The following is a 20,836-nucleotide window of genomic DNA, read 5'->3' on the forward strand; positions in this document are numbered from 1 at the left end:
CTGACGCAATCCCCATCCCCCTCCCGGTCACCCACCAGTCCACCACCACCAATGACCCCCTGTGCATAGCCTTCTTCTGCCTCGACAGTACTAGCAAGGCCCACCAAACTGGCCTCCTTCATTCCAACCCTTCTCTTCCTATAACCGAGCAGTGGTGAGGTGCACCCATCTTCTCTGATACCTCTGCCGAGACGCCACCGTCGCTTCTGTGTGATAACCACTTTACATTTGATGCTCTCGCCTTCGATGTTGTCCCACCTCCCTCCCTCCCTCATATCCCACGGCTCTAGCACCATCTACGTGTCACTACCATCCACCACCGATCTTTTACACCTCAGCCATCCCTCTAAAGCCGCCCTCTAAAATCTACATTTTGTGCAGGAAAATGGGTGGCGGGGTACGTTCCGTTTTTTCCTTCAGGGTGGTTTAACAAACCCTTGCCCGTGCCACTGCACCTCGTTAACTCCCGCCCTTTTTATCCCCGTCCTCTCACGTATCAACACTTGCCGTGCCACTCTCTCCCTCCCGCCTTAGCTAAGCTCCCATCAATTCGCCCCACCCGAAAGGGGCAAAGGAGAAAGCCACTGACTCCGATGGGGTCGCCGCGAGGACGCCGCCGCGGCGACAATGGCCGCCTCCTCCTCCTCGCCGCCGCCGCCGTCGTCATTGCCTCGCTGGTCGGCGGCGGCGCGGCGCAGCCGACGACGTCCGGGCCCGGCCCGAACTACTTCAACCCCAAGAGCTTCAACCCGTCCATGGCCGTCGTGATCGTGGTCTTGGTCACCGCCTTCTTCTTCCTCGGGTTCTTCTCGATCTACATCCGGCGATGCGCCGGCGGGCCGTTGGGTGGGCCCGGGGGGTATGGCGTCGGCGGCGGCGGCGGTGGACGTGTGGGTGGTGGGTTCACGTTTGCGGCGGCGCGGTCGAGGAGGGTGAGGGGGCTTGACCCCGCCGTGCTGGGCGCGTTCCCGACCATGGCGTACGCCGACGTGAAGGCGCACAAGGCCGGCAAGGGCGCGCTCGAGTGCGCCGTGTGCCTCAGCGAGTTCGACGACGACGAGACGCTCCGGCTGCTGCCCAGGTGCTCCCACGCGTTCCACGCCGACTGCATCGACGCGTGGCTGGCGTCCCACGTCACGTGCCCCGTCTGCCGCGCCAACCTCGCCTTCGACGCCGGCGTCCCGCCGCCGCCGCTGGCGCCGCCGCATGCGTTGACCACCGGGCAAGATGTTGCGGCTGCGCCGCCGCAGCCGGCGGCGCCAGAGCAGGTGACGGTGGACGTCGTCGTCGCGGATGCCGAGGAGACGGAGGAGAGGATCAGGAGGGAGGAGGCGGCCGAGCTGATGCGGATCGGAAGCGTGAAGCGCGCGCTGCGGAGCAAGTCCGGCCGCCGGCCGCCGCAGTTCCCGCGGTCGCACACCACGGGGCACTCGCTCGCCGCCGCCGCCGCCGTGCCCGCCACCGCCGACGACGCCGCGGAGCGGTACACGCTGAGGCTCCCCGATCACGTGCTCCGGGAAATCGTCACCTCGGCGAGGCTACGCCGCACGACGAGCCTCCAATCGTTCCGCACCACCGCCGCCGCCGGCGGCGGCGCCCGCGCCGGGAGGAGCGTCCGGCTCGGCCAGTCCGGGAGGTGGTCCAACGTGTCGTCGCTGATGCGCACGTTCTCGGCCAGGCTGCCGGCGTGGGGCTCCGCTCGACGCGGCGCCGAAGCCGACTCTCCGGGGAAGGACGGCGCCAAGGTCGCCGGCGACTGCACCGCCTCCGTGGAGCAACACTGCGACGGCGGCGGCGGCGGCGCGTGCCCACGTCCACTTGGTGACCATGTATGATGACGTGTCCCGCTGATTGTTAGTCAAAGTATTAGAAGTACTCCACTAATATTAGGAAGGCGTCCTTGTCGTCACCGTTAATTCTCTTCTCTTTTCGGCGGCAATTTGTGTGTACATAAAGTCACAAAACTTTATTCTTCTTCGATTACAAAGTCGCAAAAAAAATTATGGTTGGTTGAAACAATTTTGTGCGATTCTATGCTTCGTTTGTAATTAGGGGTACACCATTTAATTTCATGATGAGCTTTGTCCTGTAGTACTAGTATTTTTGCTTTTTTTTCAGTTTTATTTGTTGATAGACTTTTAAGTGGAGAAATTCGTAGTAATATTGACTTGATGAACAAATGCTTTTCCTTGATAGCAGGTTAGCTAATTGTGTAAATGCAGACAAGGAGTAAGCGTCGTGTATATTGGACAACTCACCTATCTGTTCCAATTAGTCATGCGTTTCACTTTCAAAATTTTGACAAAAATATGTTATGGAAAATGATCAGCCGGCTGTTTGATACTTGTACCTACTACCCTGTACATTCATCTAGGCTATTTTGACATTTCCGTCAAATCACCATCCGGTGCTTAATTAGGCGGTACTGTCGTCCTTCATTTTTCCTTATCAATCAGGAATTCAGGACACACATAGGGCTACTTTTTCTTCTCATATGTTCATTAAAGTTATTAAAACCAGGAAAAAAGTATGTAACAAATTAATAAAAATATATTAAAACAGGGAAACAGTATGCTTTATAGTGCTGGGCTTTACTTAAAGTTTGGAAAAAAAATATCATGAATTTCAAATTCAGATATTGTCAAATACTAAGGTATTAAACACTTACACTCTATAAACTTGGCCCAAATTAAGAGTGGTTTGGGTGATGCTACAATGTAGCTCGATGCCGAACAAGTTTTTGAGTTTTTCAAAAGTAGTATCTATTGTCTAAACAACTAAAAAAAATATAAATGCTCATCTTTTCAAATAGATATGAGAATAGATTTGCCCAAATCTATTGACCTCAGTTTTACAAGACAAATTTTCATATTTTTGTGCATATTAGACGCTAAATGTTTTTCAAGTCTAACTACATGACTCCATTTACCAAATAGAGTAAGATATTACTTTCATGGGGAAATTTCGCGAGCGGAGTTTTGAGTTTTGCCTTTAGTGGCATCACTATCACAAATAACATCATACATATAAAGGTACAGATTAGCTCAGAGTAAAAAAAAAAAACGCCCTCAAATGCAAAGATCTAAGCTTGTTTTACACTGAGTTCAATGTCTAGGACAGTTGGGCTGGATAGTATAGTAACAACAAAAAAACAATTGAAAGTTATTATGATCGGAAATGGTGGATTATCCCAATGGTTTGGATGCAGTTTCATCATATGATTCACATACATTGCATACAGCGAATTATTAAGCCTTTAAGTATGGTACCGGGACAAAGATGATCCAACACAATGAAACAGTAAGAACATAAGCGCCACTAAAAATGTGCTACAGAGCATCTTAGCAGGCTAAAAATCAAATTTAATTACTTCTTTTGCTTCTTCCCTGGCTTTAGCTTTATAACTTCATCAATGTACAATATGCCTTTCCCCTTGTATACTTCTGGAGTTTTACTGTTTCGAACAGCGCCAGCAAAGTGGTGTACCCTATTCTTGTCTATACCAGTACAGCATATTAAGTTGGGTTTAAAGCAGAAGACACGAACGGCAGGTGGAGCAGTGAACTGCACCTCGTGGCTGTAACCAAGTTTCAGAAACAACTCACGGCCTTCACGCTCTGTCCTTGCTTTGAAGCCGACCCCGACAAGCTTCAGAAACCGGAAAAACTTGGCTTCCATTGCAATAAGACAGGGAAATGTCTCCGATGGTGAAAAGTTTGTTTCCTAGTCACCTTAACAAAAGAAGGATTGTAGGTTAATTGGAGAAATGAACATTCATATGTCAATAAACAGGACTACAAGCATGCATGCCGCCAGTACTGAGAATTTGAGGTATATACAAAATTACTTAGGATCAATTTTTTACTTAAAAGTAAATGCATAGCGGAGTAACGATATCCCATAGTTATGTCTCAGTATCTCAAACAGGATAAAGGTCCCACTCTAAATTATTAGGCAAATACAAAAGAATGAGAACCTGAAAGGAAAAAAAAAAAAACAAGTCCTCACTACTGAAGAGGACAAGGAGCACTGCCCAGTCCCCAAAGCACTAATTTCTTGTCTCAAACAGAGAATAAGAAAGCATTCCAGATTAGGTAACAATATGTTATCCTAAATCTTGAAATCACCTGAAAATCCTTTTGCGGGCAAAGGTACGAAATGGAAGGCAATAGCTGCAGGTGAAGTAAATTGAGGATAGGGGTCGCAACAGCAATGAAATTACTAAGTTGGACATGGACAAAGCCACACTGATTGGTGAGGCACAGATACAGTGATTAGTGTTCTTGGGAGTGTACCAAACTAGTCATTCAGAAGTTGTAGTTTCGATACCCTTTTTTTTTTGGCCGAGGACTGAAAAACCTCATGCTTCCAATGCTTGCATAATTGCCATAATTAGTTACAATTCTATGTGAACAATATCTAATTAATTTCAGGAGATTCAACACAATGCACCCATCAAGTTCATCACATGGTACACTTGTGGGAAGATCAAATCACAAGTGAAGCATGATGGACCAAATAACCAACAGGCAGCACAGAAGGATTTTGAAAGTGGTATAATGCACTAGAGCCTATGCATGCCTGCGATAAGTGTGTAGTGCTACAAGTCTACTACAAGTTAGCTATAACTAACAGTACAACATCATAAAATGCTACTGAAGCAACTGCGAGTTTCGACTACAGCAACAGGTCACTGCAAGAATACTCCAGTCTCCAAACAAATGTCTAGAACCAATATGTTCTATAATTTATTCCATAATAGCCTATTCCTTTTCTCTTATCACAATGGCTATCAATAAGTATAGATATCTCATCATCCATCCACTCAAGACCTGTCCATCATAACGATTTTCAAAGAATTTCAGAAAGGATTTGCACTAAAAATACAAGGGACGTCATACAAAGTTTCTTGAACGAATCATAATTCAGAAGTGAACTAGAATACCATTACCACCTGAGTACGAGATGCCCAATTTGAAGGGAGCTTCCGACTTTTGTGAAGAGGAGGCGTCAATCCCGTGCCCGGAGTGGACTAATCCGACGCCTCCATGACCGAAGAAAACTCACGTGGATCTGGAACGAAAATCTCGGACTCTGCAAAAGCAGAACCCTCGAAATGGAGTGAGGCGCCGCAACTGTTTGATGTCACCGGAGAGCCACCCCCACTTCCAGCCGCAGCCGGACCTGCGGACGGTGAGGCCTTCGGACAGAGTGGGTCGGCCGTCGGCGGCGCTCGACGGAGGAGAGAGGCGGCGGCGGCGGCGGCGGCGCGTGACGGAAGGGTTGTTTTGGGCCTTGGTGGGGTTTAAGGGTGGGGCAAACCTGGTGGGCCTAACATCTGGCCCACGATGCAGATGGAGGTGGGGGCTAGACTTTTGTTGAATAAGTTCTTCGATTTTTTTTTTAACCGGACACTCACCGATAGGGTGAAAACTATCACGAAAATTCCCGATCGATCAAAAGTCGTTTATGTAAAAGGGATACCATTTTCGATCTCGATCGTACCATTTTGTCTATTTATGACTTTTGTTTTTTCTAATTTCTTTCTGTGTGATTAAATATTTTTAATTTTTCACAAATTTTTCAAATAAGACGGACGGTCAAACGTTGGGCACGAATATCCACGACTACACTTATTTTGAAACAGAGGTAGTAGATTAGTACCTTAACCAAATTAAGTGTTGGTAGTGCCAATGATTTGACTTCAAACCAAAATCATTCCATTTACCTTTTAAACTAATACTCTCTCTGTAAAAAAAAGACAACCATTTGACAACATCTAGAACAATAAATTTGGATATGATATGAGGTTGTCCAGATTCATAAAATATGTGATTTCAAATTTTTATTATCGTCGGTTATATTTTTTTATAAAGGGAGTACATGGTATATTTTGGCATCAATCTAGCTTTACTAGTATTAGGCAGTAGCACACAACACCAAGATGTATCACATTTACGCCACCACGTACGGACGCGTGTTCTCTACGCACCCCTGAAATGTAATGTCGGAGACATCAAACATCCCGTACGATGGGCACGCACATTAGCATAGCATTCCGACGGTTCTTCAAGACATACCGATGTATATGCTCTGCCGGACATGCACGCCACGTTTTGCTTTTCCCGTCGACAATAGATGAGTTTAGGAATTAGGGGTTAGGACCCAGTCACAATAGATGCTAAACGCTGTGACAGGACAGATGCATAAATGTTTTGTATTCCCAGCTGGCCTAGCTGCGTACTGCCTCCGTACTCATAAAGAAAATCGTTTAGAATAATATTTAAGTCAAATCTTAAAAATATAAATCATGAATAACTCTTTAAGTTGTTGGGTTTAAAAATGTAAAAATTATAAGAATAGATTTATCTTGAAAAATACTTTCATAAAAGTATACATATATCAATTTTCAATAAATACTTTTATAGAAGTTAAAGTTATATTTTGGAGACCGTGTGTTGCTGTCCAAAACGACTTCCTTTACGAATACTGCGTGAGTATGAGTTAAACCACCACACTATACCAAAGGTAACTCTCAGAAATAGCACAAGCTAGTTTTATCACATAGCTAGTTTTGGAGACCATGTCACTGTCCAAAACAACTTTCTTTCCTAATACGGAGCGAGTATGAGTTAAACCACCACACTATACCATCACCCGTGTCAGCTCCGTTTTGCTGTCCTCACGACTTCTTGATCATCCATCTCAATGTGACAACGTTGATCATCCATCAATTAATTTTGCCGTCGGGGGTTCTCTTCCTCCACTCTCAATGCTTTGAGCCCGAAGCGTTGTGTGATCCTCTCAAGCAGCTCCTTCCGATCAGGTGGAGAAACCATGGCGTTCAGTGTTGCCTTGCCTCTCCAGCAAACGATGGCAATTGTGGTGGGATCCATGGTTATAGAACCTAAATCTAGGTTCTGATGACCTGCAATATTAACAAGATTTACATTATCACACAATCTCTTTTAGACTTTCATATGGAGTAACGTTACCTTCACGTAAGATTACAACACAGCAACCAGGTATCAATGATGCAGCTTCCTCCCCAAATCTGGCATTAATAAAGTGAGCAAAATTAACGGTCCTGTACTGTAAAAGGCGCAGGAAATCGTTTGGAGATGCACAGAGTATCCGCTTGCTGATGTATGGAAGCAGCAATGGCAAGCCCTCGTACGATAGCCTATATGCACATGGACAACCATCCTTTGATCGGTGTGTTTCCTGAGTGAGAACATAGAAAGAGAGTACTATTAGAGTAAGCTCATTGAGGTTAAAAAAATGCATATCCTCCCTCTGATTCTACAAAATGCAGATTCCTGAAAAGAGCTGATTGAGTGAACAGTAAGTTCTGGTTAGAGCACTTACAAACATTTTGAGGCCAAGAGATGCAATCTTAAGCTGCTCTCCAACTTCTACGTTCAGTTGCAAAATTTCTTGGACTGATTTTGATACATAGTATATCCTCCTTGCATTATTAGGATCGGCACTTCTAGTTACCAGATGACCTTCAAGTGGAAAAGATATATTGATCGCAAAGAACGATACAATACTTTTAATCACCGTTAGATCTCTGAAAAATAATACAGGATCAACCCCTTTCCACTTGCATTGGTCTTGCAACTTATTCATTCTATTCCCTGATTCAGCTTGATCATTTTTTACATCATCAGTAACCAAAGCAACTTCAGTTAAGTTGCTATCTTCTGAAGTATGAGCATCTATGCTAATTTTTTTCTGTTCTTCAAGCGATTCATCATCATCAAGAACTTCGGTTTTTGTCACCTCCACCATCTGGCACTCTGAAAGAATGTTAAGAGCACATGAAACATATTGACGCTATTAACAGCTTGCACAACAGCAAATCAGATCAGAATGTATGTATGCAAATGTTCATGAAATGTTTGAAATAAACTTGTGGGAAAGTAACTAAAGAGGATGTTACCGTGCAACGGGGACAGTTTATGGAGAACTGCAATGAAAAATGCCCCACTGTCTTGGTCGTGAGGAACAATTCTCATGCAACGATGCAGAGGAAAATTTGAGCTTGTACTGTTGGGAGTAGAGTCAGAATGTTTGGTGGTGTTGCTATTTGAAATTCCATCTGTATCACAATAAACTTTGTTGGTTTTTTCAATGCTGAAGTTTCTTGAGAAGCTTCCATTGCTACCTGTGTTGACTTCAATGTCATCACACACAGATTGCCCTTCCTGGATGCTATTATTTGACGGAAACATGCTTGGTAATATTACATTCTTCCTATCACAAGGGACATCGTCATGATTCTGAAACCAAGATCCTTTATCTTGAACCTGCATGAGTTGCAAAATGATTCCATTGGGAGCTTGGGCAGGCAGAATAAAACAACAAAGTTTGACCACTTTGATTATCTAACATACAATGTAGAACAAACGCTCAACTGAACACTACAGCGGAAAACTAGAATGTAGAAGTATCATATTCTGCAAACAAAAAACTAATAACAAAATCGAGGCACTCCCTCTTCATTCTTAACTTACTCCTTACCTATTTAGTCAATGACCAGTTGACCACAAATTAAGACCATCCTATTACCAAGTCAAAGAATATAGGCATGGCAAGTTGTACCGACACATTCATGGCAAGTTGAAGTTATTTTCATTTTAGTGATAAGATGTCCACAAGTGCCTGAACACCATACGCGTTATCATCCATAGGTATATATGGGCATTAGAACCATACAGAGAATGCAGATGGTATTCAGCAGGTGAAGTACTTATTGGTGAAGGTAATCAGGAAGGCTGCAAAACATGCGAAAATCCAGACACATGTCTATACCCATGAAACATACCAAGAAAACTGAACACATACAAAAAAGGAGAGGGTAATCAGGAGGTAGGGAATGATATAGAAATGTGCACAAAGTACCTTCCAAGTGCTAAGTCCAGGACGGTGGACCAATTCTGGTAGCTCATTAGAAACATCAAGAAGCTCGACAGAATTTCCACTTCTCCGAAGAAGCTGCATGATTATGAGAAATATAAACAGTTCACAGTGAGAATTTACATATGGAACATAAATTAAGAAAAGAATGTGCATGTAGTAGTAAAGGTTTGGAAAAAAAATCTTAAAATCAATTAAGAAAAATATAATAATAATATACAGTAAAAAACTGGTACCCACAAAACAGCCAGGGCACAAGCTAGGCCCTGATCTTTAACAGTTTAAGTAGTCATTTCATCTCTAATAAAATTAATATTCCTCAGTAATATTTCTCTCCCTTCATTAAATACTACAACATCTGTCCCAAAAGGAGTCCATTTTTGGTTACGAACCTGGACAACACTTGTCCAAGTTGGTAGCAAAAAAATGGAGCCCTTTGGGGACGGAGCCACAGAGGGGGGTACTACACTGCATAGCTAATTTGGCCACATACACCATAAATTCCTGACCAAGTCACCATAAATAGTCAACTGCTCCAAGTGATCAGCACGAAAGCTGTTGTCTTTGGTATTGAAAAATAACGAATAATGATGAACTGTTGACTGTATTACCAGGGAACCATCTAATGAGGTATTCCAGAAGGGCCTTGTGTTTGTGTTAAATGCTTAAGCAGCCACTATGCTATATCTGGACTAGTGAGCTTGAAAAGATCACATGGCTTAGGCTTATTCAATGAGCTTCCTTAGTATACTAATTTGTTGTGATATAAGCCCAACAAGGCAACTAAGAACGCAAACCAAAACTGCTCCAGTGGGTCCTAAAGTACGCAGAGATTAGCTCATTGCCAGTCTACAATATGTTCACAATAACAACTTCATGTTCAACAGCTCAATGGTAAATGCTAATATGCTATAATGCAGAAAATGTAACTTCGGAGTACGAAGTAATAAATACCTCAGCTATAACAGCTTCATTTTCAACAGGATTCATTGAGCAAGTTGAGTAAACCATCCTTCCACCCACTTTAAGTAAGGCAATGCCTGAAGAGAAAATTCTAGGTTTGATACTCTGGATAATAAATCACAGAACTTTCAACTAATATATATTTCAATCACAAAAGGGATTCAAACCAAATAAAATAATATTCGCATTGGCAATATGATGGACTGATGGTTTATGTGTTCTCTTCTCTGGAGGAACTTTGCAAAAGGTCCTAAGTAGTAGGGTGCTATACTGCATATGCTCACATTTATGAAACAGTTAATAACAAAGGCCATCTGATTCATAAAAGATTCATGGGTGCTAGCTCAGTTGCAAAGAGAACATCATAACATCTCATTCTCCCATGATACCAAATACCAAGATTCAATTATGCACTTAGTAGTGTTAGGGATGTTCCAAATTTTTACCACGCATAGAAATATCTACTTGGAGAAGATGAAGTCCATTCCCCATGCCTGAGTTCCTGAACAGCAGAACAGATTGTGGTCCTGAGGAAAAAAGAGTGGGGAAATAACAGCAGCAGACAGAATAGAAGGTTCAGTGCTAACCACTTTCTCCACATGTCATGACCCTTGCGGATAGTTCCATCACCACTACAGGGGACATCACAAAGTACCCGATCAAATTCTAATCTTTGAGGTTTGCAGTCTTTTTTATAAATTTCTGAAAGGTCATTTGCAATACGGCAATCAGGGAAGTTTTGCGCTTCATGGTTTGTCACTATCAGGTTGGCTGTGCACATTCTCTTCATATTGTGGATAAGGAGGTCACATCTTTGCGCGTTGACATCATTAGCTACCACCTAACCACACTCTCGTGGAGAGAAAAGATATCTAAGGTCAGTTTTCATTTCTGATATCAGTGGGAGTAATAACAATAGGAGTCGTATTAGCTTTACAAAGTAGTCAGCAAAAATAATATAGCTAAGTTTCTTTTCTGCAAACCCGTAGAAGTTATGAGAACATAGTTGAATGCTGTATTTACCAAACGAAGAAATGTACCAGTGCTCTCGGAAGTAAACCTGGCTCTTTTGATTGGTGAATCATCTCAAGTAACTGGAAAGTTTTAGAGCCTGGTGCTGCACACACTGTACAAGATGCATAAAAATTGGTCAGGCCTATGTTACTACACTGAAGGACTCTTTTGTCTTCCAAAATTCCAATCAAACCCATCCAGCATCCACTGACATTTTGACACGGAGTTGACTACTATCAAACTATGAGCACATGGAATGTTTAAGATAATGGATAGAAGCTATGCAGTATTACAGTAACATACTGTCAAGAACATGGTGATCAGGTTGTATATTCAGAAACAATGGTGGCACCTGCAGGAATCAATTCATTTATTAAAACAAGGATTAATATAAGATATCAAGAGATATTAAAATGAGTAAATGTTAAAGAAAAAACTAAAGCTAATTTGACAAAACCATCAGCTTGCAGGACATTTCAGGAACCTACATCGATAATGCAGGATTTATAAAATAAAAGCATCTGAGACATAATTCTCAAGCGAATTGGGAAGTGGTACCCACCATGCTAACAGCCTCCTGTCTGGTTATATTACCAACCTCACTCTCATGTTTCAAAAACTCATGGAAACTGCAACGAAAAAAACAATGAATCAAAAGCGTAGCCTAACCAAGATTTACATCAAGGTTGCAACAGAGTTAATTACTTAGTGATGAGCACCCAGCGATGAGCATCCTAATTCTCTCTTCTTATTGAACACAAACATGTAAAGAATCAACAGCAACAATTCTAGACAGCTTGGACACATCACTAAGTATAACAACAATTTGAGAGAGAAAGAGTAGAAAAGAGAGCAAAGTAAAATAAGTTGGTGACGACTGGTTGCATGGCATGACAAGCGATGCAACTAAACCATTCCCTAGCTTCCAGAGTTCCACAAGAACCGTTGTTTATTACACAAGAAAGGGTGGCTAATGTTCTGAAAAATTACTCACAGCCAGTACTCTTGAAACTCATAAAAATTTCAGCATTAAAATGCCATAGTAAGAAATGAAAACTGAATCCATGTAAAAGAATATGAGGTTGAGAAGTCCAAATGAAAGATACCACATGTTACACGGACTATAAATGAAAGAGTTTAAGGTAAGGGCATAAGGCATAAAATAGACCATTGCATACTACAAGAATAGCATACACATGTTGCAAACATAAATGAGACTTCAGATATTGTTTACTAGATTTTCCATGCAGCTTTGTTTCTTTCCTTTCTGGTGAAAAGATTGCAAAATTTGAAGCGGTGTATTTGGCATATACAGACTTTGACATGTAGGCAGACAGCAAAAAACATTACATGCCATAGACAAGAATTCTTATAAACATGATTAGATGTAATTACCTCTCAAGAGCTTGATTTTTCCTCAGTTGCTTTCGAGAGAAGTTCAAATGCCATGCAAGATTCCCTGGATACCAAGGCAAGGGCCTGATAGCATCTTCTCCATACTCATCACTAACCTTTGCAAGTAATTTATTTTTATAAAAAATACATTAGAATGGCAGGAACTGGTGTTTAAGTAAAGTGTGTAAATAAAGAGGGTGGCAACCTCACTCTCCAAATATCTCTTGAAGTCATTCTCTAACTTTGAGCAAATATCCTTAAAAAACTGGGAGCTGAAAAGATTAAAAGAATACAAACTTTCAGCTACTCCGGAAAAAGACCAGAAGGTGATCGAGAATAAATTTAGATTCTAGACTACTATTGTGCCATACTATCATATATAAGTAAAAAGCAAATTACTCTTTGTGAAAACAGCACAACATTTACTAATAAAAAGCTAATTTGCTGTAAGCCACTAACGGCACAGTATGTTCCTTACATTCTTGAGAGAATTCAGATCATAAAAGGTAACAGGTATTACAAATAGACTAAAACTACATGAGTTCTGGAGTGGCAAACTAGCGTGACAGTTTGCACCCATCAGTAACTCTTATCGGTTACGAAATCAGAATTCATGTTGTCCTGGTGAAGATACACAATGAACCCCTTGCATAGTTGCATGTGAATGGAAGGTAAAGCAAGATACAGTCTGATCATGAAGCAGGAACCTCCTTGAGAATTTGACAGCCATATGCTACTCATGGTCAGCAATGAGAAAACAGGAGGAAAAAAATGGGGATGAGTGGATGATTGCATATCAAACTAAAATTGTATTTATCTCATCAACGCAGGTTTAGCAAACCAAATGAATGAGATAATGAAATGAACACCGAAGCTGCAAGTCGCATTGTTTCATTCCAGAGCAACCAGCATCACCTGGCATTGATCCTAAAAGTCGCTGGCAATGGTTTCCGCAGCACACTGATGAAGTCATCCCACTCCTCCTCGCGAACAATTCGTTGCTCCTGCAAAGGCACAGCCATGAACATGCATGATGCACCAACATTTCCACCCACATACTTTCTGTAAGCAGCATTACAGCAAAAAACACAGCATATCGCCTACAAAGCAGCACACCGAAGAACAGCACTGAAACTAAACAATTAGGCAACCACCGCCATGTTTCAATCAAAAATCGCGCGCAGAGTCCGGTTCACCTCAAATCTCCCCAAACCGATAGGCACGGGCCAACCTATGGCTAAAGCGAGCAATCATTCTCACCTTGTAATACTCCTCAAAGGCAGGGTTCTCGAGGGGTGGCGGCTGCCACGAGCGGTTGGCCTCGCCGCGGGCAGCGGCGGCGGGAGGAGCGGGGCGGGGAGCGTGCCTCCAGAAGCTCTCGAGCGCCTGCGTGAGGTGGCGGCGCTGCACCCGGCCGCGCTTCCTGCCGCCGGCGCCGGCGACGCATCGCTTTCCGTGGCCGCCGGCGACGAGGAGGCTGTGGAGCGAGACGGGCGTCCTCGACGCTATCATGTTCTGGTTGTGGGGTATGGGCCGTGTGGCCGCGGGCCGCGTGGGTTTAAGCCGTCGGGTTTCAATTTGGCGAATTTCAATCAGATTCAAATTTGTACATTATGGCATTACCAAATTGGCTTAAGTCTCCTTATATTTATACAAAGTTACACACAGAGACTTTGCCGTCATTAACACTTGGAAAAACTAGTCGAAACGGAAGAACTCAAAAGGGAAAAAAAATAGAAGCAAATTGTTCAAATATAGTACGATACAAAAATCTTAGTACTCTGTATGCTTAATTGCTTCACTTATCTGTAATAACTCGAAACAAACTAGAGAATTTTGACATTACACAGCGCAGGAAAACAGAAGAGTACGGAACCGAGGTTGGTCTTTTCTTTATTCCATTTGTTAAAACGGATTATTTACTGCAAGCTTCGGAAAATACATTTTATCAAAGAACTCTTCTATTATTTCGTAGACCGTTTGTTTTTAGTTATTTGTTAAGCTTATTTATCAAAGTATTTAATTTATCTAGATAATCTATAGAAACAATTCGCTCAATAATCTGTTTCAAACCGAGATTAAGGTGAACTTGCATTTCTTATTTATATATGACAGGGTAAATCAAGAGGGTGACTTGTTTAGCAGTACATGAGTAACATGAAACGAAACTTGACAACTTGACATAACAGCTAGTACAAGACAATTGGATAGCTCACAGCTTGCCTATGGTATTTGATCTTTTCTTATCACTGTTTCTGTATATATATGACTTTCAGAGCCCCAAAGATGGGATGTTGCCCAGATGACTGTTCTTGTTCAACTGCCATGAGGCGATCCTCCTCTTTCTGAGCCGCTCGGCGATGATGAACGCCAACTCCAGAGACTGCGATGCGTTGAGCCTCGGGTCGCAGTGTGTGTGGTATCGTGAGCCCAGATCGTCGAATGTCACCGTGCGTGACCCGCCGATGCATTCTGTCACATTTTGTCCAGTCATCTCCAGATGCACCCCTCCTGGGTGGCTGCCTTCTTGTTCGTGCACATCAAAGAATGCGCGCACCTCAGCCTGGTTTCAAGAAGGCAACATAAGTCATCTTAGTTGATTTAAGTCGCCGGTCATGTTAATGTCAAATGAATAGTATAGTAGAAGTTTAAACGTGTACGATACTTCTCCCAAGGACTGAACCATAGCAGTGAAAAGTCTCAGATTTTATCCTAAACTACGGCTGGTAGATGATAGGAACTGTTGAATAGCAAGAGAACAACCAAACTACTACAACGAAGTAATACCAGTCATAGTGAAAATGAACTAGATTACAGGTCCATGAAACCATGACAGAGCTATAGACGATTGCTCTTTGTCATGCACTTTTACACGCATTTTGTTTCAAGTGTTGATAGTTATTCATATATGAATGGCAATTGGCAAACTCTAGCCACTAGTGTCCTACCACATTCTGCATAAACGAGAACCATCATTTTGACAAAGCTATGTTGTTTCAGATATATTATAATGTTTAGTTCCATCATGAAACACCCTATAAACAGCTTCTCACTGCATAGCAGCATAGTGCATATGCAATTAGGCTGTCCAGCAAATATAAGACTATTGCTCAGTTACAGACCACTGAGAAGTAATAGGAACAAGCAAATACTGAAAAGTAGGCTGTAGGCCATGCAAGGAATTACCAAGATTCTATCAAAGGAGCGAGTCTTGAGGCCACAAGGAGCCTTCATTGTGTTACCATGCATCGGATCAGTAACCCATGTTACTATCTGGCCAGCACCACGGACAGCACGTATTAGGTGAGGGAGTTTCACTCTCATGTTTTCAGGTCCCATTCTTGTAATGATAGTAATTCTCCCTGGTTTGTTCTGGGGATTCAAGATATCAATCAACTTCACAAGTTCTTTTGGGTCCATCTTGTCACTGACCTGCATTTAGTTTGATGAGTTTAGGGTGAATTCCTTTAGGACAAAGTGTGAATTACCTGCACTTTCAAATGAAGTTTGAACTTGGTATACATTATCTATTTATCTGTCTTGACAAGTGTAGGAATATTCCTATTTACCTTGATACCCAGAGGGTTCGCAATTCCTCGGAGAAACTCCACATGGGCACAATCAAGCTGACGTGTACGCTCTCCAACCCAAAGGAAGTGAGCAGAACAGTCGTAATAGAGGCCAGATGTGGAATCCTCGCGAGTAAGTGCTTGCTCATAGGGAAGAAGAAGGCACTCATGTGATGTCCAGAATTCTGTTGTTGTCATAATAGGATGGTCCATAGTGAGACCAGCAGCTGCCATGAACCCCAAAGCCTCATCAACTCGGTGAGCCAGCTCCATGTACCTGTTCAACATTGTACAAGAATTGCAGTGGTGAGCATATGGCTGTGGCTTAAATGAATTACATGAATCAATTCATCTGAGAAGCAATCAATGAAGAATTGGGACAGTTTAAGATAAAGGTAACCACCTGTCACCCTGTTCACTATGCTCTGTGAAGTCAAGGTTCCATTGTGTTACCCTCTGCATGGCAGCATAACCTCCAGTAGCAAAAGCCCGCAGCAAATTCAGTGTTGCTGCAGACTGTGAGTATGCCCTGATCATGCGGTGTGGATCTGGCAATCTTGATTTCTCATCGAATGAATCCCCATTAATGTTATCCCCTCTGTAGCTTGGCAACTTCACTCCATCCCTCTCCTCAAAGCCATCTGACCTTGGCTTTGCAAACTGACCTGCCATTCTTCCTACCTACATATTCCATGTGAGACAGTAAGTGATACAATTCTGTGCGATGTCCACTAGAAATGCATTAAAGGAACGCAAAAACAACATGGTAACAGGAGAAAAGAAAATTCAATCCATGATACAGCTACAGATTTGTTCCATTTGCAGGAAATACCTAGCAATGGAAATTTTGGTACATACAGTTGAAAGTTGAAACATATATCATGATTAGAGTATACACTTATACAGTTAATTTGCATTGTAAAAAGAGAATCAAGCAAAAGAAGATTGCAGAAGTTGAATGACAATACAGAATATCGACCAGGACAAGGGTTCTTCTATTACAGTATTTAACATCAAGTAAAGGACGCTTGTGAAAGATTTATTGTGCCAACCTAATTAAGAACATGCACTAAATATACTCATCTAATCGTGTACACAAACCGATAAATCCTTTGTGTGAACTGTGTAGTGCAAACTGATCAGAAAAACAAAATTGATTTGGCTTTCAGTTCTTGGTACAACAAAACAAGAGAACAACAATGTAAACATTTGTGATTGAACAAGTAAGTTCTTTCACAAATGCATAAAAATTATAAGTACTTGTCAAATAATTCGAGGTGCAGTAAATTAGACTGCAATTCTTCCTATTACATTGTGATGCTGAATACAAAAATCTACAGTTTTTGTAGCGAGACATAATTATTATTATTACTAGGTGAAACCCCGCGCATTGCTGTGGGAATTTAGTATGATAACAGTAAAAAAAATAACATGTAAGATAGCTAGATAACATAAGATTAAGTAAATTAATGTGGTTTATGATAATTTAAATTTAAATAGTATGTAGAATGGTGATTCAAACGTAAAAAGTAAGGTGGTATGACTTTATGGAAGAAGAAAAGTAGGGAGATAGTTTGGACCATAGATTAATCATCTAAAGGCTAAAAACAATTGATGTGATATGACTTAATTAGAGGAAAAAATGAGAAAGATAATTTGGACCATAGATTAATCATTTAAGCACTAACTAAGTGAGGATGAACTATATAAATATATAGGATATCATAAAACATAATAAAGATATATATTAAAACATTTTGTGAATTATTTTGGATGATAATTTAACATGTTTGTATTTGAAAAGCTCTTAAATTATAAAAACTATATTGCATGATGTTTAAATGTGATGATTGTTAGTGGATGATAATGTGGCATCTTGTTAATTAGTGGATGATGATGTGGCATCTTGTTAGTGGACGATGATGTGGCATCTTTGCATGATAAGCTTAAGGAGTTTGTGGGGATAACTTTATAGTAAGATATGATTAAAAAGGGGAATAAATAAGATATTCGGGGGTAATTTTATACCTTGATGATAGGCATCTGGCCTCCAAACATGAGCACCACGGACATCTGGAGGAGCACACGGAAGGTGTCCCGGATGTTGTTCGCGTTAAACTCCTTGAAGCTCTCGGCGCAGTCGCCGCCCTGGAGGAGGAACGCGCGCCCGACGGCGGCCTCCGCGAGCCGCTCCTCCAGCTTGCGCGCCTCGCCGGCGAAGACAATCGGCGGGAACGCCTCCACCGTCCGGAGCACCTCATCCAGCTCCGCCTTGTCGGGGTACTCCGGCTGCTGCAGCGCCGTCAGGCTGCGCCAGCTACCCAGCGACCACTTGCTCGGCGGCCGGGGCGCCGCCCGCACCGCGCGGGCGCGGAGGAGGCCGCCCCGGCGCGGGGCGCGCGCCGGCCACGGGGAGGAGGGGAGGGGCGGCGAGGGGCATGGCGCGAGGGGCATTTTGGGGAATAGCGATGGAGGGTAGGGTTTTCCTCTCTGGGGTTCAGGATGTGTGGTACGGAGATGGGTTCTCGCGGGAGTTGAATATCGGTTTTTGCTTAAAAAACTGTTGACAGTTCTTGAATATTAGGGGGAGGTTGTCAATTTGTAGTTGTAGGCTTGCAGCTTGGCTTCCTGATGGAATATCTTTGGAAACCGGCATAATCCGATGGAAAATGAAATATTTTAAAATATTTTTCATATTCTTATTATCTGTGGTTGAAATGGCTGACGTATACTTTCGTAAATTTTACCTATTTTAAGGTTTTTATTTATTGTCATTTTATCATATGGAGGTATAACAACGTTGTCTTCTATAGTTAGTGTAGGAAAATTTTCAACTACATATTACCATACTGCATTTGTTAGGATTAGTAGTAACCAGAATTTAAAATATAGTTTGTCTTCCGTCACAAATATATCAACTACTTTCAAATGAGACACATACTAATATTATGAATGTAGATAGATCTTATCGAATGGAATACGTCCTACAATTATGAAACTAGACAGTGTGTCCCATTCGATAAGACTTGTCCAGATTCGTAATAATAGAATGTGGCATATTCAATATTAGTTACTACTTAAATTTAGAAATTGTATTTGTAGTCTTATTGCCATAACTAAATTTATCATAACGGGGACATTTTTATCATTATATTGTATTTCTCGGCCTTGGCTTCTGGACTGTTTAGAATAGAAATATAGAAAATCTTAGGCTTCATTTGGCAGTAAGCTATCCTAACTTCTACTCCCTAGTTTTTCGTACACACGCTTTTTAAGCTGTTAAACAACATATTTTATTTTTAAAAAAACAACATATCAATCTATTTTCTAAGTTTTTTTTACTAATACTAGCAAATATATCCGTTTGTTGCAACGGGAGAAGACATTCGCTAGTGCATAGCGTAGTAATTGTAATATTGGGTGAGAACGAGAGGGAGGGCTGTCAGTGGTGGTTGAGGAGATGAGGTCAAATCCACCAGCCCCCCGAGCTCGGCGCGCTGGAGATGGCTAGGCGGGTGCCAATGTTGGGAGGTTGACAGGATCCAGATGGAGGTGGCGGGAGGGTGTTGGTCTTCGAGCTGCCGAGCATGATAAGGTCGAATGAAGATCAGATTATTGAGCCAAGTGGACGACCTTGTTAGCCTGCTCTCCTGTTGGAGTTTTTTTTTCTCATGCGGGAGAAGTAGAACTATAGGTGGACGACCGGGCCTGGGCCGAGGTCAGTTGGCTCGGCACGGTCTGACCTATACGTCGGATCGGGCCGTACCTACACACGGGCTGCACACACGGCCCATGCACGGCCCAATAAGACTCGGGCCATGCTGGCCCGGCCCGAAGACACGATAGCCCATCGTGCTTCTCCATAGAATAAGTATATTTCCCCTCTTACCTCTTTGGGTTGTGTCTTATATGGTTGGAATAAGTCTATTTTGCATCCTTCTTTGGGTTGTGTCTTATATGGCTAAGATAAGATAAGTCCATTTTAGATCCCTAACTATTTTCTTTGATCGTGCCGTGTCGGGCCGGGCCGGCATGGGCCTAACACTAGTCGTGTCATGCCGTGCTTGGGTCTCGGGCCTTATGGCCATCTATAAGGCCCGGTTTAGTTCCCCAAATTTTTTTCCCAAAAACACCACATCGAATCTTTGGACACATGCATGGAATTTTAAATATAAACTAAAAAAACTAATTGCACAGTTAGAGCCTTAGAGGTATGGGGGAAATCGCAAGACAAATCTTTTGAGCATAATTAGGCTGTGTTCAGATTCAAGGATGAAAAGTTTTGGCGTGTCACATCGGATATTCGGACACACATTTGAAGTATTAAACAACAGACTAATAACAAAACAAATTACAGATTTTGCACGTAAACTGCGTGATGAATTTATTAAGCCTAATTAATCTGTCATTAGCAAATATTTATTGTATCACCACATTGTCAAATCATGGAGCAATTAGGCTTAAAAGATTCGTCTCGCAATTACACACAATATGTGTAATTAGTTATTTTTTGTTTATATTTAATATTCTATGCATGTGTCCAAACATTCGATGTGACAGGGTGAAAATTTTTGCCAGGGGATCTAAACATGCCCTTAGTCTATGATTAGCCATAAGTGCTATAGCAACTCACATGTGCTAATGCCGAATTAATTAGGATCAAAAGATTCGTCCTGCGGTTTCCAGGCAAGTTATGAAATTAGTTTTTTCATTCGTATCCGAAAACCCCTTCTGACATTCCGTCAAATATCTGATGTGAAATCCAAAGATTTTCTTTTATTTTAGTGTTAAACAATACGCCCAGCACATTGATTTTTTCAAGCAGCAACACGCAGTCGACCATTTCCATCGTACAGTGAAATGATTGACCAAATTACAGGGGAAATATGCTTCAGCCTATTGGCCAAAGCTGGCGAGCAAGGGCCACGCTTGTAAGGCTGAGTTACAATTAAGGCTTGTAATTAATTAAGTCC

The 20,836-nt window shown here is 42.2% G+C and overlaps 4 protein-coding genes across 6 annotated transcripts; 1 reads left to right on the forward strand and 3 right to left on the reverse strand.

Moving 5' to 3' along the window:
* Positions 1-505: 505 nt before the first annotated feature.
* On the forward strand, positions 506-2,087 carry LOC4345870 (E3 ubiquitin-protein ligase ATL6). Its single transcript, XM_015793410.3, has one exon. The coding sequence runs from the start codon at positions 594-596 to the stop codon at positions 1,833-1,835; it is 1,242 nt and encodes a 413-aa protein (XP_015648896.1). The 5' UTR covers positions 506-593; the 3' UTR covers positions 1,836-2,087.
* A 1,051-nt stretch (positions 2,088-3,138) lies between these two features.
* LOC9269245 (large ribosomal subunit protein uL6m) lies at positions 3,139-5,276 on the reverse strand. Of its 2 annotated transcripts, none has more exons than XM_015793408.3 (2): positions 4,955-5,276; positions 3,139-3,731 (listed from the first exon to the last, which is right to left on the reverse strand). In XM_015793408.3, the coding sequence occupies exon 2, from the start codon at positions 3,676-3,678 to the stop codon at positions 3,367-3,369; it is 312 nt and encodes a 103-aa protein (XP_015648894.1). In that variant the 5' UTR covers positions 3,679-3,731; positions 4,955-5,276; the 3' UTR covers positions 3,139-3,366. The 2 variants fall into 2 exon arrangements, with proteins under 2 accessions (XP_015648894.1, XP_015648895.1); XM_015793409.3 differs by having other exon boundaries at positions 4,952-5,101.
* A 1,182-nt stretch (positions 5,277-6,458) lies between these two features.
* LOC4345871 (uncharacterized) lies at positions 6,459-13,824 on the reverse strand. Of its 2 annotated transcripts, none has more exons than XM_015793057.2 (15): positions 13,555-13,824; positions 13,210-13,298; positions 12,500-12,566; positions 12,295-12,405; positions 11,462-11,528; positions 11,203-11,251; positions 10,926-11,011; positions 10,473-10,726; positions 10,332-10,387; positions 9,877-9,962; positions 8,908-9,000; positions 7,946-8,312; positions 7,369-7,802; positions 6,996-7,224; positions 6,459-6,928 (listed from the first exon to the last, which is right to left on the reverse strand). In XM_015793057.2, exons 3-15 carry the CDS (start codon positions 12,526-12,528, stop codon positions 6,735-6,737), a joined length of 2,055 nt encoding a protein of 684 aa, XP_015648543.1. In that variant the 5' UTR covers positions 12,529-12,566; positions 13,210-13,298; positions 13,555-13,824; the 3' UTR covers positions 6,459-6,734. The 2 variants fall into 2 exon arrangements, with proteins under 2 accessions (XP_015648543.1, XP_015648542.1); XM_015793056.3 differs by having other exon boundaries at positions 12,295-12,410.
* Positions 13,825-14,372: 548 nt separating this feature from the next.
* LOC4345872 (phospho-2-dehydro-3-deoxyheptonate aldolase 1, chloroplastic-like) lies at positions 14,373-18,390 on the reverse strand. Its single transcript, XM_015794667.2, has 5 exons — positions 17,892-18,390; positions 16,267-16,544; positions 15,864-16,140; positions 15,481-15,726; positions 14,373-14,857 (listed from the first exon to the last, which is right to left on the reverse strand). Exons 1-5 carry the CDS (start codon positions 18,315-18,317, stop codon positions 14,567-14,569), a joined length of 1,518 nt encoding a protein of 505 aa, XP_015650153.1. The 5' UTR covers positions 18,318-18,390; the 3' UTR covers positions 14,373-14,566.
* Between the last annotated feature and the right edge of the window lie 2,446 nt (positions 18,391-20,836).

Source organism: Oryza sativa, chromosome 8, assembly GCF_034140825.1.
Source record: "Oryza sativa Japonica Group chromosome 8, ASM3414082v1".
In the NCBI taxonomy this organism is placed as follows: domain Eukaryota; kingdom Viridiplantae; phylum Streptophyta; class Magnoliopsida; order Poales; family Poaceae; genus Oryza; species Oryza sativa.

Excerpts from the sequence above, each read along its gene's own strand:
- LOC9269245 (XM_015793408.3), bottom strand. The coding sequence starts at position 3,678 with ATGGAAGCCAAGTTTTTCCGGTTTCTGAAGCTTGTCGGGGTCGGCTTC.
- LOC4345871 (XM_015793056.3), bottom strand. The coding sequence starts at position 13,806 with ATGATAGCGTCGAGGACGCCCGTCTCGCTCCACAGCCTCCTCGTCGCC. Across the intron at positions 10,727-10,925 it reads GTTTACTTCCGAGAGCACTG|GTGGTAGCTAATGATGTCAA; the intron begins GTACATTTCTTC and ends GAGTGTGGTTAG. Across the intron at positions 6,929-6,995 it reads TGTTGTAATCTTACGTGAAG|GTCATCAGAACCTAGATTTA; the intron begins GTAACGTTACTC and ends TTAATATTGCAG.
- LOC4345872 (XM_015794667.2), bottom strand. The coding sequence starts at position 18,317 with ATGCCCCTCGCGCCATGCCCCTCGCCGCCCCTCCCCTCCTCCCCGTGG. Across the intron at positions 16,545-17,891 it reads GCCAGATGCCTATCATCAAG|GTAGGAAGAATGGCAGGTCA; the intron begins GTATAAAATTAC and ends TGGAATATGTAG. Across the intron at positions 16,141-16,266 it reads CATAGTGAACAGGGTGACAG|GTACATGGAGCTGGCTCACC; the intron begins GTGGTTACCTTT and ends AATGTTGAACAG.
- LOC4345870 (XM_015793410.3), top strand. The coding sequence starts at position 594 with ATGGGGTCGCCGCGAGGACGCCGCCGCGGCGACAATGGCCGCCTCCTC.